The sequence below is a fragment of the Hypoxylon fragiforme genome (genome assembly GCF_022984875.1).
Source record: "Hypoxylon fragiforme strain CBS 206.31 chromosome Unknown GGS25scaffold_9, whole genome shotgun sequence".
Taxonomy (NCBI): Eukaryota; Fungi; Ascomycota; class Sordariomycetes; order Xylariales; family Hypoxylaceae; genus Hypoxylon; species Hypoxylon fragiforme.
The window spans coordinates 2,792,774-2,808,089 of record NW_026054764.1 but is presented as its reverse complement, the minus strand read 5'-3'; the positions used below and the strand labels follow the sequence as shown (position 1 = coordinate 2,808,089).

Below are 15,316 nucleotides of genomic sequence, written 5' to 3'. Positions count from 1 at the left end.
CCCTAACCCTAACCCTAACCCTAACCCTAACCCTAACCCTAACCCTAACCCTAACCCTAACCCTAACCCTAACCCTAACCCTAACCCTAACCCTAACCCTAACCCTAACCCTAACCCTAACCCTAACCCTAACCCTAACCCTAACCCTAACCCTAACCCTAACCCTAACCCTAACCCTAACCCTAACCCTAACCCTAACCCTAACCCTAACCCTAACCCTAACCCTACGAACAGAAGATAACTATTTACGCAAAAACCTATCATAAGACCAAAATAACTAACTAATCGTTCATGGAATATAAAAAAAGAAAAGAGGAAAAGAACAAAGCTATTAACCTTTTAAGTTACTTATTTATATTTAGATATGGTTTAATAAGTTAAGGCAGTAGCCATGTAGTTATCCACGTTTATCCATGTCTTAACAAACCGAAGCGAGAACTAATATGAACTACACGGTAAAAAGCTGCCTAAGTTCTTGCCTCCCCGCCGTAGACACTACCTTTTAACCAAACGTGTGTGCTTTGCCCATGTTCTTCTTGATAATCGCCCAAGCTGGACCAACGCGACGGCCTTTCTCCGCTTCAAACTCATCGAAAACCTGTTTAGCCTGCCTAATCGCGACTGTCTCCTCCTTAGCCTCTAATCCATTGATCGTCTCGTTCACAAACTGTTCCACCGGCATGCCGGGATTGAAGTTCGGGTCCCATCCCGGCTGCCCATCGTGGAGTTCAGCTACAGTAGTCAGCGATTTGGCTTGACAGTAATCGTTTTAAGGACAACTTACTCTGGACCAGGGGCACGACTATCTCCACCACGTTAATCCTATGTTCGGGGTTCTGCTTGAATTGCTCCCGGATACATAAAATGAATGCATGCAGGGCAGCTTTTGATGCGGAATAATTCAGCACCATGGGGTATGGTACAGACATGAGACTTGTGGTCGTGCTATGATGGGCGGTATTAGAAAGGGGCTATAGTTGGTATGTGTTGGGTTATCGGATAAAATAGCATACTACATGAAAGCAACTTCCTTGTTAAGGCTGTTGGCCTGGAAGAATGGCACAAAAGCATGGGTAAGAGCAACCATGCTGGTATAGTTGGTGGTGATCTCCTTTTGGATGTTGCCCATGTCCACGGTGTGTGGTTTGCTAAAGTCCATTACATACTGCACGCCAGCATTCAAGATAATGCAGTCGAGATCGGGGTGCTGTTGAACTACGCTGAGATCACCAAGTTCAGCATATGAGGCGAAACAACGGTTTCTACAGGAAATGACAGAATAAACTCACTTATGAGCAAATAAATGAGCCTTGTCGATTTCACTGATATCGAATGCAATCGTGGCGACCTTGGAATCACCATGTTGTGCGAGGAAAGAATCTAGACGAGTTTGGCGACGGCCAACAGCGACAACGAAGACTCCTCTCTGCACGAGCTTCTGGGCAAGCTCCCAACCAATGCCACTGGTGGCGCCAATGAGGAGAACTTTATTATAAGGGAACGATGCCATTGTTGTCGCGTTGAAGGATGAACCAAAAGGTATAGCTTTGAGTATAGGTAAGTAGGGTTGGTGACTATGTTTTATAGGGGAAGACTACTACTAGGTTGAGTAGTTGGGCCTAACTCTGAGTTGTGACCTCATCGATTTATGAAATATCTACCAGCAAAGTATGTGGCCAGGTCGGCGCCGGAATTTCCGGAAATAGGTGAATGGTGTTGTATCCCCGCGGACTTGGTTTTAAATTCCGCGACATTGTTGGCCTTCGTTGGTGGATGTACGTGGTTGAATACCTAGGCACCAAAGATACACCCTATGCGACGAAGGTAATGAAATGGGTCTCTCATCGCACCCATATGGCATAGATTTGCCAATACTTAGTGATTCAAAAGTCTCCTAACTGCGTACTTACTTAGCTACTTACTTATCCACATAGTGTAACACAGTTAGCAAATTAGAGGTGATCTCGGTGTGAGGTGCGAGGTGCGATGATAGGACTTATATTTATCAGGAAAAGGGGTGGCTTATGAGTTTACGGAAACGACATTACCCAAGGATAAATATCCTACATACCTATGTAAACTTCACGACAACTAACAGCCACCGTGATGGCTCGGACCGGTAATAAAAACCAGGAGGTATTCACGTCAACTTGCTGCCTTATAATCGAACATCAGTGTGAAGTTCTCGTGATTTATAAGCAGTAAAGAATCCATCACTGTCCGTCGCTATACGATGTTGTTGAACTTGAGGCCTCTGGAGCTCCTTTTCCGTGGTAGGAATGTCGAGCCTGACCGGCGCATTTCTTATTCTTCTAGTTCCTCTTGTAGGAGCTAAGCGCGAGGCAGGAGGCAGATGGTAGCCTGTGGCAAAGTTTTGGCTGGGCGTTTTCGCCATCCAATAATATGTATGCCATGATGGTCATTTTTAGCTGTGTACATAATAACGTCTTCTCTTCTTCTTCCGTACTGTTTACGTCCAGGCATTCTAATACCCCAAGATTATGTATGGCATGGACGAGCACGCTATTCTTGTCGCCTACAGGATATCGTGTTATTAGTTGCTTCATATGTTGTCGTTGAACGAACATGTGGCCAACGCTGGGTCGTATATATCTAAGAGATGCTGGCCAGCCAAGTTTGGTATCCCAAGGCTTCTCTGGGCTTCTCTGGGGATGATGGAACAAGCTTGGGTAGATATGGTGCATATTTTTAACGGCCGATTCATCTTGTAAGTACATCTACGTCATTGGTATATCAGTAATTCATTGTTCATTGATTCATTCAAATCTTGCATCTTACATGTATGCAATAAATAATAAACTGGATATTACATAATTGGTATGTAGTTATTCTGGTGGCACTGATGCCTACTACCTAGGTACTCTGTATGTGAGGTACGAATAATACTGAAGTATCATTAGTTAATGTGTAATGGCTAGGATAGAATGCATGACAGGGGTATGCGTACTGCTGTATTGTACCTGTACTTGTAGTTAATTACAATCTGGAACTGGAATACAACATTGAATGTGCAATACAACTTACCAGGTACCTGTCTTGGCCGTTTTAGCACAGCCTCAGAAGGTGACGCGCATTCCGCATAACCCATTAACTACCTACCTAGGGTACCTAAAGTTGCGAACGACGAACGAACATCTGTTTTACGCGCAACTTCAAGTTTTAATTTATTGTTACCTACCCTAGGCACCTCAACGAACTTACATCGACAATTCGTGAACTCATATCTCCTATTCCGCCAACGATTATACCTACCGGCGCATTAGTGTATATCTTGCTGCCTAGTACCTAGTAGTTAGCTACGTGACCGCTGCTACCATCTCAAGTGACGAATTGCGAATTACGAGTTGCGAGTTGCGATACATCATAAAAACACCATCATCTATACTCTGTCGCATAAACCAAACCACCCAAAATGTGCTTGATATTTACCTGCGGCGAGCACACCTTTCGCAAGGAAGTCGAAGGCTACGAGGGCGTCGTCTGCCAGTGCCACAACTGCGGCAACTACGCCGGTCATGTCATCAAGAGCAATCCATGGTTCACTTTTTGCTTCATAGTAAGTCATTTACCCTTCAACGCCTAGCTACCTAACTTACCTAGCTGCCTGCTGTACATTCAAATATTCATTCCGAGCAACTCCGATGCCTTCATTCTTGAATGTAAGCTAATAATCACTTAGCCAGTCATTCCGCTTTCCGTCCACGGCTACCACGACGTCGTCTGCCACATCTGCAACTTCGCGCAACCCGTCGAGAACCGTCCGGATGTCCAGGCTATGAAGCGCGGCGGCGAGGGAGGAAACAATGTGCCTATGCAGAACCAAGCTCCTCCGCCACAGCAGGCAGGCGCCCCGCCGGCTGGTTGGGGACAAGGACAAGGACAGGCTCCACCACAGGGTCAAGCGCCTATGCGATATGGCTAAGATGATGAACAAGTTCCGAACTATGCGACGTAGGAGGGCTCGGTTGATGGAAGTAATGGTTTTGATAAAATTCAAGGGAAGAGGCGGCTGGGGGGAAAGCAAGCTGAAAGCTGTTTGGTTGAGTTGAGTTTTGAGTCGCATCACAACCGGAGTTTGATGATTCATTTCTTTTTCTTGCTGTGCTATTAGGATATCCCGCTTTAGGCGTTTCGAGACGATGAGCTGATGAATACGCGATGGATTTGTGCCTTCCAGATATGAGATGGAGAGCTTATTTCTGCGAAGTTTAGGGTTGTAACTTGAGATACCTCGGCTTGTTTTACCTATATCAGCTTGATGGGGAAAGGTTACAAGCAAGTTGTTGTGTAAGAATCTGATGTTGATGATCTTACTTCACGGAAGGAATTGACAAGTCGTTATCTACCTACCTAGCTAGGAGAAATAAAGTCAATACTGTTCAGCTCTCACCCGTCTTGGTAATCGTTCTCGTCGTTGTCGAGAGGCCACGCATGTATGGATGGTATTAGCTCTCTTATTTCTCTAGTAGTCGCATATCGTTTCTCATTGTATTAATTACCTAGTACTAAGCCACGCATGATTTCTTTTCACAGATACCCGAGCCCCCTTCCCTTTCCAGTACGGATTACATTGGGAAGACAGACTAAAAAGTCTTTCAAGGATGTCCCATCCCCACACTTTCATTTCAACACAGGCTGCCACCCCTTTCGCCCAACATACCCCTTGACACCCTCATCCCTAAGCACCTCAGCACCAGTCCGCCCCGTCAAAACACTACGTTCAACTTCTACGCCGCGGACGTAAAACGGGTACGCCAGCCTGCCAGAGTTTTCGTCTACCTCCTTTCCCTTTACGCCAATAATTTTACCCTCCTTCTCCGCCTCCCAAACCACCCGCCCTTCTTTCCGACGCTTCACGAACCCACACGCGGTTCGGTCGAGAGATAGATACCACCGGCGCTGATGCACGCTTCCTATCGAGTTATCCGCGCCGCTGTACGCGTTCGTACGGCGCACCTCCTCGTCCTCTAGCTCGCGAATCTCGCGCTCCATCGCTGAGATTGCCTTATCATCTCCTTCTCCCGCAGCCGGTGGCGCGTTCCCGATTTCCGAGGCATCTCCTCCTCTTCCTGAGGTAGATTCCGAGTCGGAACTTGTGGCAGCTTGCTTCCTTGTTGTCTCCTCCGCTTTTGCCATGCGCCCCCCTCGTCGTCGCCTCCTCGTGGGTGTACGCCCGCTCTTTATACGGCCCGCGGCGTCTTCTTCTCTGGTTAACCGTAAGTTCAACACGTAATCATGCGGTAGCCGTGCCGCGCCGTGGAGGCGGAGGCGGATTTTCCGCGACTGAAACGCGCGGTGCAATTTCTCCTGTTCAGTCAACCTTGGTGATACATCGCCGTCATCTTCCTCATTGTCAGACGAGGACGACTGCATCAAGCTCGAGTTAGCATGGGGAAGTACGCTGTACGTCCCCATGTCCCAAATTAGCAGGGAACCGGTCGACATGGAAGCTGTTTCTATGAGGTGGTTCTAAGGATGTTAATATACCTAATAGTCAAATAAACGGGGAAACATATCTATAAGTGACGAATGAATTATGAAGGAGAAGGGCAACTTACCCATAGACAGTGGATCCTAGTCTCTGTTGCATTCCGGTTTAGTCGCTGGCTGTTGGGATCTCCTGGGAGGCCGTACATGATAGCCCATGAAACGCTGCTCGTCTTGTTGATTTGCAGCCGGAGGTCGTAGTGCGTACCCGCTATGGGATGGTCATGCTGGTGTATGATGAAGTGGGAACCTTCTAGACTACCTGCATTGCTCTCGTAAAGTCTACGGTAGTTCTCTATCAACAACTGTGGCATACCGGATGGAAAAGGGGCGAGTGCGGCTTTTCTAAGGCGATCGCTAAAATATCCTACATGATCATTGATTTGAACCTTTCCCGCTTCAACTGCAGATGCCTCTGAGATATTCTCTTCTGACAGAGGTTTTTGGTTAGGTAATTCGTCAAAATTACTGCTCCCATCGTCATCATCGTCGCGGATCAAATTAGAGAGTCCCAAGTTCCAATCTAAGTTTCTCTTTTTAATGAACGGATTGCTAATTAATCTAGTAGGAGTAGGACCTCTTTTCGAAGCCATGTTGGGCTCGACTAAGACATTGGTAGGTAGGTAGTTTGAATAATTGGTGAAAGGGAAAGTACATATATAGATTGTAACTACTCATTGATTGATGGCCATTGTATTTGTTGGATAGTATAATGCAACATCACGGCTACGTGCATTCTAAAACACCAATATAAGAAGACATGCATAGAGTCTTCTATCTATCCTTTAAGTTTTGTGCACTAAAAAGGTAACTAACTTTAAAAGTTTACCAAACATTATGTATGAAGCGGGGCGGCGGGGTAGAAAATGACGAAAAAGCAAAAAGAAAATCTTGAAAGGAGTGGGACTCGAACCCACGCGGATTGCTCCACTGCGAAACTTCTCATGTTGGAAATCCAGGTTAACCTGAACGCAGCGCCATAACCACTCGGCCATCCTTCCATGGGATGAACTAGAAACTTAGTTGCTTCCTATTTGATGATTGGATTGTTAGCTAATGCAGCTGATATTGCTTTGATACTTCTCTTCAGAAAGTGCAGTCCCTAACCCCAATAGTTAACCCCACCTTAGCTTGCACACGGACCAGCACCTGAGTATGTAATGTTATCTGTTAGAACAAGGTCATGTGATTTCTAGTTAATTATGTGGGCAATTTGTCTATGTGATATTTTAATAAGTAATGTGTTTATATTTATATATATTTGTTAAAGTTTTTTATTTATTTATAAAATTATTCTTTTTTAATTAATATAATTTTTATTTTAATAATTATATTATTTAATAATTAAGAATTTTATATGTAAATATTTTAAAAATATTATAAAAAGTATTAATATTAATTATATTTTATTTAAATGGGATTAAATATAATTTATAAATATGTTAAATTGTGAAGATTTAATTTTAATGTTTAAAGGAGTAAATTAATGAGATATATAAGATTTTATGTTTTAAAGGATAATAATAAGATTATATGTTTAAAATAAGATTAAATTAATTTTAAACGATGTAAAATTTAATAATCTAAGGTATATATAGTTAAAAGAATTAATAAAGTTTAGGATTAAGGATTATATCTTAAAATAAAAGCGTTAAGGATATATTAACGTTATTTATTTAATCAAAATATAATTATAATAATTTAATATAAATTTAATATTATTTAAAGAAAAAAAAAAGAAATACAATTAAAAATAAAAAAATATTATAAAATTTAGAAATTTATATTATAAGATAATGGTATTAAGTTATTTTAAGACGATATATAAATTAAATATGGATATATATGAATAATATTTGAAACTTTAGAAATTAATAAGTATAAATAAATAAGAATAATTAATGGAAGTATAAATTAAATATAAGAAACGTATAATTATTTTAACTAAACCGTTGAAAAATTAATATGTTTAAATTAATTAATGGAAAGAATATATGGTTTAAGTTAAAGTAAAAAAAGTATTAAATATTAAAAAAGCGGTAATATAGTTTAATAATTTATAAATAATTATTAATGGATATATAAGAGAATGGTGCTTAATATACTTTTAAACAAATAAAGAAAGTTTTTTAAATAACATAATTTTTTACCAAGATATAACAAAAAAATTAAAAATAAAATTCCAAACTTATAAAATAAATTAAAATTAAAATTAAGTAAGAAAAGGAGTATTTATAATAATATATGTAAATAAAGATAAAAAAAAAACCTTAGAAGTTAAAAAGGATAAAATAATAAGTAAACTAGTTAAAAAAAGTAAAAAAATATAAGGGTTAATATATAATAAAGGATTAAATAAATAAATGAAATAATTAATATTATCAATATTAAATAATAATTTAATAATTTATAAAGTATATTATAGAAATTATGTAATTAAAAAATGTTAATTTATATTTAAGGAATTAAGATTAAATAACATTTTAAAAGGAGTATTTAAATAAAAAGTATATAAAAAAAATCTTAAAGTTTAATTAAAATTAAAAATAAAGATAAAAAAATTTAAGAAATGAGCTTAAAAATTTACTTTTTGCTTTAAATTTAAAAAGGAGTAAGAAAAGGAGGAAGAAAATTAATTAATAATAACGATATAATATATTAACGTAATATTAATAATAATATAAGTTTTTATTATATTAATTAAGGTTAAGAAAATAATATATAATGTTTTACATTATTTTTTTATATACTTAATTATTTTTAATTTAAGAAGTATTATTTATATTTTTAATGAAAGGTTTTAGTTTTTTAATTATTAAAATATATTAAAAAGAGATATAATAATAGTTGATATAATTATAATACCAGTTATTAGGTATAAAAATATAAAAATAAAAGTTAAAGGTTTAAGGGATTATAGATTTTTACGAATATTAAATGTAACGTATTATTAAAATTTTATTTATAATTTAGTATCTTTACGATTTTTAAAACGATAAAAATATTATTAGGATAATAAATATATATAAACATATATTAAACAATAAGATAATTTTATTTTATGTGAAATGTTTAATCGATATAATTAATTTATGTTAAAAAATATTTTATATAAAATAAGTAAAAAAGCCTTTTATGTATAAACAAAGGTTATTAATTTATGAATAAAACGCGCTATAAAATAAAAAAATATAAAAATATAATATTTACGGTTAAGCTATCCAAAACTGTAAGTGTTAAAATATTTAGTTAATTATTTTTAAGGGGTAAAAATTATCGGTTTAATTATTATAAAATGTGATATATATAATATATTAAAATTTAAATATCTTATAAGATATAAAAAACAATATATAGATGAAAAATTAAAAGTGCAACTTATATTAAATTTTTATTTACTAAAAAAATTATTTAATAATTATAAAAACCTCATATTAATATTAAATTAATAATTTAAATATACTTAAAATTATTACCTAAAGAATTATATAATTTCTTCTATTATAACCGCCTTAAAATATGTAATTGGGATTTTTAAGATTTAATATAAAATCACACCTAAAATAATAAAAATAGATAATAAAATAATAATTATAAAGTTAGAAATATAAAAATATTTTAAAGGTATTTATATTTAAATAAAAACTTTAACCTTACGCACATAAAAATAAAACGATGTGGCTGAACGCTTAAAAAATGTGGTTAAAATAAAGGTTAAGGTTATATGTAATAATGTAAAACTTTTAACATTCCTATGGCTGGAAATATATTAATTAATGGTATATTTATATAATTAAATATTTAAGTATATATATAATTAAAAGTTATTGTATAAACGGTTTTATACGTTTATAGTATAAAAAAACGGCAGTAAAATATAGATTTGGAAATTGTAATAAACACACTTATAAGTTTATAATTATAAAGTATTTGTTATAACAAAAAAAACATAAAATAAAGAAAAGCAATTATAACAACTTAACCTTAAAGTTTAAATTAAATACCTTATAAAATACAATTTAACTAACATTTATTAAATATAGAATTTATAAACTAATTAAGTTATTATTATATGCGATATGGCTTTTAACGAAATTAGTTTATTTTTAGGAAATTTAAATAATCTTCAAAATAACATACTTAAAATAAATATTAAGGAGTATAAAAAATGGTTAAAGAAAGTAAAAAAATTAATTTAAAACATTACCCAAAATAAAATCTTCACTTTAAATAATTATAGTATTTATATAAAAAATAAGGAAATTAATAAAAAAAATTATAATAATTAAAATATTATAAATGTTTAAAACATTAAAAAATCTAACACATTAAAAGATATTAATATAAGAAAAGCTTCATTAAAAAACAAAAAAATAAATAATATATGTAAATTAAAAATTAAATCTAATTAATTAGGTAAATTTAAGGAATAAATATTAATAACCCCTAATCCTAACAAACTCATAAAAAACACAATTTATTATACATTATAAATAATTTAAAATATATATTTGGTTTTAAATATTTAATTAACGACTTGGTATTTTATGTTTAACATAGGATGCTTAAGAGTAAAAATAAGAATAATAAATAAAAAAAACATTAATAAAATATAATTCTTATAATTATTTAAGAATTTAAAAAAGATTTATAAAAAAGATTTATTATTTTTATTAAAATATTATAGAAAAATAAAAAATTATCCAATAATTAATTTATTTAAAGAAGTAAAACAAGAACATTTAAAAAGTCATACATAAATAAAGATATAAGAAGAAATTTTATATAATAACTTATAATATTAAAGAAAATAAATTATTAATTTAATATAAGTATATATTTATAAAATAAATAAGTATAAAAAGCTTTAAAAATATAAGGTAAGGATTATTGTTAAAAATAATTAATAAAAAAGATTAAAAATAGAAAAAACATACGCTTCCACCTTAATAAAAAGATTATTTCAAATATTAATAATTATTATAGCATAATTTAATTTAAAATTAAAATAATTTAATATTATTAATGCGTTTATAAATATAAAAATCTTATATAATATGTTTATATAAATACCCCAAAGATATAAAATATTTAAAAAGATTTTTAAATTAAAAAAGATATTATATGGAATGCGAGAATTATTATTATTATGGTAAAAGAAGTTTATATAATTTTTTTAATTAATAAGTTTTAAATTAATTTTTTACAAACCATACGTATATTGCAAAAATAGAATTTTATTATTTTTTTATATCGATAATTTAATATTTATATACCAAAAAAAAGATAAAAAAAAGATTAAAAAATTAATAAAAAAATTAAAAGGAAAATATTAATTAATAAGAAAAAACAACTTATAATAATTTCTTAATATAATTATAATAAGAAATTAAGCTAAGGGTTTAATCTAATTAAACCAAATTAATTATATTTATAAAATTATTAATTTAATAAATATAAACATATTTAAAAATCTTTTATATCTTATAATAAAAAAAAAACTACTATTATACAAAAAAAAAACATTACTTAAATTAATTATAAAGTATTAAAAGAAAATAAATTTAATATTTTACGTAACATTTAATATATAACCAAACATTACATTCGTTTGTTTTAAATTATTACGATTTTTTGTGAATTTTAGATTACAATATTAAGTTATAGCCAATTATATGTTTTATTATATAAACTAAATCGATAATTTAAGATTTTAATTCGAAAAAAAAAACAAATTTAAAATAATAAATAATGTTTTTTTTATAAATAACTCCCTAAACTAAAAAAACTTATAAATATATATTATAAAATTTTTTAAAGAATTAATTATATAAAAAATAAATAAATAAGATATTATAATTATGTTAATTATAAAAGTAAAATTATTAATATTATTATAAACTACTAAAAAATCGATGTTTGTTATATAATTAATAAAAGAATTAAAAGTATTATTAAATAAATTTATTATTATTATTTAATGTAATAATATTTAAATTATAAAAATAATATAAAAAAATATAGAAAAGTTATAAATTAAGTTAAGGTATGTGGATATATATAATTATTGGTTAAGATAAAAAATAATATAAAATATCATTAAAATATAATACACTTTAACCAAAAAGATAATCGCAAACAGATTAATTAAAACACTTACCAACACCTCATTTAAAAAATTTATTTAACAGATTAAACTAATAAACATTAAAAACTATTTTTAAATTTAAGAGGATAAGGAAATTATTGATATGATTAAACAATCCTAAGACAATTAGGTTTAAGTAGATAATGTTAAGAATGGTAAAGTTTAAAGGGGTGTGTTAAAATAAGGTTATATGATTTTTGGTTAATTATATAGGTAATTTATTTATGTGATATTTTAATAGGTAATATGTTTATATTTATACATATTTATTAAAATCCTTTATTTATTCATAGAATTATTCTCTCCTAATTAATATAATTCTTATTTTAATAATCGTATTGTTTGATATTATCTTCGCTGATTATTAATTTAATAAGTAGCTGAGCTTTTTTTTTCTTATATTTTCATCTTCTCACACTACCTAGGTACCCAAACGTTTAAGATCACAGATGCGATGATACCTATCAATTCCAAAATCAAAATCTTCATTGCCTTGCACTTAAAGGAGTAACACTATACTAGGGGATTGTATCTATATTAAGTCTAGATATGATACTTGTCTGCTTATCTAGATTCTGGGATATTATATGTATGTGACCATCGAAGGCCCATTAAATAAAGGTAGGTATACATTATGTTCCCGACCAGAAATGACATTCTTGTCTCATCTTCCTCATATTCCGCCAATTAGCAGACCCAAGGCGTCTTTCTACATCATATCGAACGCACGGGGAGTGTTGCTTGGACCGGAGTCAGAGTAACGTCGTCATAATACAGCTTACGTATAGGTCCCCCGGCTTGACACTGTGAACTAAACAGAATCGTCGCGGTATCGCTCGTAGCCGTCCAAGAATCAGTGTATGTGACATACTGGCCGGGACTGGACGTCAGAGTCGGCCGTCGTGTGCGCACGTTATTGATCAACACATCCATGACACACTGCGCACCCGCGTCTTGCTTCAAGGTATCTAGCGCCATAAGTTAGATATATAAGTTTCGAAGGCTGTTTGCTTCTTCTGTGTGATACGTACATTGGAATTGGTAGACTTGTCCGGAAACGACCGTGGCCGTCTGCGTTAGCCGGATCTGCCATAGTCCTGGAAGCCCCTGAGCGATGAACGACCGCGACCCCGCGAATGGGTCCGAGGTGGAGGAGCCGGTTGTAGCAAGATTGAGGTTGTATCCTGCCCATGTCCAAGTGATGGGATCTGTGGTCTCGAATCCGGGATTTGTAACCGCCTATTGCTAGGGTTAGTGACGTTTTCAGCTAATATGCCTTCCTACCTGGTTACTAGGTAGGCTATCTAACTCACTTGATTAGTTGTCGGCGTGGGCTCTGCTGATGTGGTTGAGGAGGTGGCCGAAGATTCGACTGAGGATGTGGAAGATTCAATTGAAGATGTAATAGAGGATACATCCGATGAAATCGTGCTTGACGATGTTTCCACACTACTGCTTGAAGATGCCGTTTCGGACACGGGTACGCTGGAAGATGTCGTTTCAGCGGGTACACTTGAAGATGCCGTTTCAGACACTGGTACGCTCGTAGTTGATGGGATGTCGGAAGAACTTGTCTCAGAGCTGGTGAATGAGGACTCCGTGCTTGAAACTGATGGGATTTCGGAAGAACTCGTCTCAGAGACAGTGGACGAAGATTCCGTGCTTGAGGCTGATGAAATGACAGTACTCGTTGAAGAGACAACTACAGAGCTGGATGACAATGTGATAGAAGACGATGGAGTGAAAGAAGTCGACGAAGGCGTAGAAGAAGACGAGGCGAAAGAAGACCCAGACGAAGTCGTATACACTGCATATGTGCTTGATGGAACTGAGATATATGACGAGGTTGTCGTTAATAGCCCACTGCTTGTCAATCTAGGCTTGCATCTGCTTGCATTCGTCACCTCATAGAACGCCGACAACGCCGCGGCAGAAAGAATATGCTTAAACAGCATGATTAAAAGAGTGACTTAACGATACAAAAAGCATGTATAGTTTAGGAGAGGGAGGATGATAGCAACAAACAACACGATGCCCTCAACTTAAGAGAAATGCAAACTCGAAAATTCGAACAGAAGACTCCACCTCAAAGACCTATAGGTTCTAGAACATGTCTTTCTCGCGGCCGGCCACGTTGATTGAAATTAAGTGGCGCAATTGATACTAATCGCTTGTGATTCTCTGTCCTAGTTCTGAAGCCGAGCTGAACATTATCAACATACTATGCTCTTAGCGGCTCGAGCTAAGCTTTTCTTCCTTGTTTATTTGGTCGCTTGCCGAAGCTGAATGGGCTAACCTCAGTATTAGACATGCGATCCTGCATACCTAAGTAGGTACCCAACTAAAGTATGTGCCTATGGATGATGCCAATACGGCATATAAGTGGATGGTTTAGAAGCTCCGACAATGTGCGCATCCTAAGATTGCACCTCGCCTCTTCTCATTCCCCGTTTTCTCGGCAGAGATATAGGGGTGTCCATCACTTACTGTTAATACTCTTAGGTTCATTCGACAGCCACCCCGACGGCCATTTCTGGTTTCGAGACCACTTTAATCCCGTGTATAGACTGCTTGTGCTGTTCACGAGATTGAGCGCGGTGTAGATTACCTACTGACGATATATGATGAAATGTGACGTCGAACATATCAGAACAAGACCATCACCTACTGACGATGATTATTACGAAGATCAAAACCACGATACACGTGCGAAGATACTAAGCTAAGTTTTGTTGACGGATTTGAGGTAGCAATGGCAGTCGCAGAAGCAAGAGGGAAATGGCTTGTGTTAGTTACTGTTGGATATGTACCTCTCTTTCCCCCCGAGTCGTGCCTATTTCAACCATATCACTCTCCGAGTAATCCTATATTCGGTAGCTCAAGTCTTTCAATGGCCGCTCGACTGGCCATTTCTGATTGGTTTATTGTTTTGGGGATCATTTGTCGGGTGTCCACAGTAGTCCTAGAGGGTATTCTGCCACTCAAGAGGTAAATCACTTACGGTTTGCTGGATGAATCTTTGGGCCGTCTCCGAATAGAAGTCGAGATATGCAACATCCAAGAGCCTACCTATTAGACATTGTTTGCGAGGCTGGCTGCCAAACCGACTGCGACCTCTGGTGCTAGAAACTCAACCGGAGTACGTAAATCTTCTCGGGCGGAGATTCAACAGGGAAGCATTAGTCAAAGTCGATGAGCCCTCTGTTTCTTCAGTGTTTTGGGGGAGAAGGAAGCGCACTAATTGATATGATTGATCGCCCTTCTCGTCCTCTGAAGGGCATGTTGAGAATATACATCAACCCGATATTTAAAATTTTACAAGCGACATGGAAGTACCAAGCGTGAGAAGTAGTGATAGCGGGAGACGATGTGGGTGGCATGGCAAAAAGGTGGGGTAATATATAGTTGGCATATTTTCATTTCAATGTTGGGCTTCTGTGTATCTTCAGCCAAAGACACCTAACCTTAGGTCAGAGCAATACTACTAACTAGGTACAATAACTTGAAGAAGGTACCTTGGTAATGCCGATCATTACCTCTCAACTTATTACCTACCTAAGGTACTCAGATCCCCTTTTCTTACGTCGAGTCTATTGCTAACCCTGAGAAGCCCTCCTCTAAGCTTCCACTCCAGAAGACTGCATTGCAATGCATGGCTCG

At 34.7% G+C, this 15,316-nt stretch overlaps 4 protein-coding genes and 1 non-coding gene across 5 annotated transcripts; 1 reads left to right on the top strand and 4 right to left on the bottom strand.

Annotated features, from left to right (window-relative positions):
- Positions 1-338: 338 nt before the first annotated feature.
- Positions 339-1,824, bottom strand: GGS25DRAFT_467202 (NADP-dependent dehydrogenase-like protein). The gene is made up of 4 exons (XM_049258979.1): positions 1,290-1,824; positions 1,014-1,220; positions 785-945; positions 339-732 (listed from the first exon to the last, which is right to left on the bottom strand). Exons 1-4 carry the CDS (start codon positions 1,508-1,510, stop codon positions 503-505), a joined length of 819 nt encoding a protein of 272 aa, XP_049113490.1. The 5' UTR covers positions 1,511-1,824; the 3' UTR covers positions 339-502.
- A 1,609-nt stretch (positions 1,825-3,433) lies between these two features.
- Positions 3,434-3,943, top strand: GGS25DRAFT_515994 (uncharacterized protein; the record flags this gene model as incomplete). The annotated part of the gene is made up of 2 exons (XM_049263145.1): positions 3,434-3,577; positions 3,701-3,943. The coding sequence occupies 2 exons, from the start codon at positions 3,434-3,436 to the stop codon at positions 3,941-3,943; spliced, it is 387 nt and encodes a 128-aa protein (XP_049113489.1).
- Positions 3,944-4,374: 431 nt separating this feature from the next.
- On the bottom strand, positions 4,375-6,273 carry GGS25DRAFT_467182 (DNA polymerase ligase-domain-containing protein). The gene is made up of 2 exons (XM_049258978.1): positions 5,580-6,273; positions 4,375-5,490 (listed from the first exon to the last, which is right to left on the bottom strand). Exons 1-2 carry the CDS (start codon positions 6,099-6,101, stop codon positions 4,642-4,644), a joined length of 1,371 nt encoding a protein of 456 aa, XP_049113488.1. The 5' UTR covers positions 6,102-6,273; the 3' UTR covers positions 4,375-4,641.
- A 127-nt stretch (positions 6,274-6,400) lies between these two features.
- GGS25DRAFT_t110 lies at positions 6,401-6,509 on the bottom strand. Its single transcript has one exon. It is a non-coding gene; the product is annotated as a tRNA-Leu (tRNA).
- A 5,578-nt stretch (positions 6,510-12,087) lies between these two features.
- On the bottom strand, positions 12,088-13,836 carry GGS25DRAFT_508945 (uncharacterized protein). The gene is made up of 3 exons (XM_049262515.1): positions 12,970-13,836; positions 12,688-12,895; positions 12,088-12,624 (listed from the first exon to the last, which is right to left on the bottom strand). The coding sequence occupies exons 1-3, from the start codon at positions 13,609-13,611 to the stop codon at positions 12,371-12,373; spliced, it is 1,104 nt and encodes a 367-aa protein (XP_049113487.1). The 5' UTR covers positions 13,612-13,836; the 3' UTR covers positions 12,088-12,370.
- Between the last annotated feature and the right edge of the window lie 1,480 nt (positions 13,837-15,316).

Excerpts from the sequence above, each read along its gene's own strand:
- GGS25DRAFT_508945 (XM_049262515.1), bottom strand. The coding sequence starts at position 13,611 with ATGCTGTTTAAGCATATTCTTTCTGCCGCGGCGTTGTCGGCGTTCTAT. Across the intron at positions 12,896-12,969 it reads CCACGCCGACAACTAATCAA|GCGGTTACAAATCCCGGATT; the intron begins GTGAGTTAGATA and ends CCCTAGCAATAG. Across the intron at positions 12,625-12,687 it reads ACAAGTCTACCAATTCCAAT|ATACCTTGAAGCAAGACGCG; the intron begins GTACGTATCACA and ends TTATGGCGCTAG.
- GGS25DRAFT_467182 (XM_049258978.1), bottom strand. The coding sequence starts at position 6,101 with ATGGCTTCGAAAAGAGGTCCTACTCCTACTAGATTAATTAGCAATCCG. Across the intron at positions 5,491-5,579 it reads CTAGGATCCACTGTCTATGG|AACCACCTCATAGAAACAGC; the intron begins GTAAGTTGCCCT and ends TAACATCCTTAG.
- GGS25DRAFT_467202 (XM_049258979.1), bottom strand. The coding sequence starts at position 1,510 with ATGGCATCGTTCCCTTATAATAAAGTTCTCCTCATTGGCGCCACCAGT. Across the intron at positions 1,221-1,289 it reads GCTCATTTATTTGCTCATAA|CGTAGTTCAACAGCACCCCG; the intron begins GTGAGTTTATTC and ends TGGTGATCTCAG. Across the intron at positions 733-784 it reads AGTCGTGCCCCTGGTCCAGA|CTGAACTCCACGATGGGCAG; the intron begins GTAAGTTGTCCT and ends TGACTACTGTAG.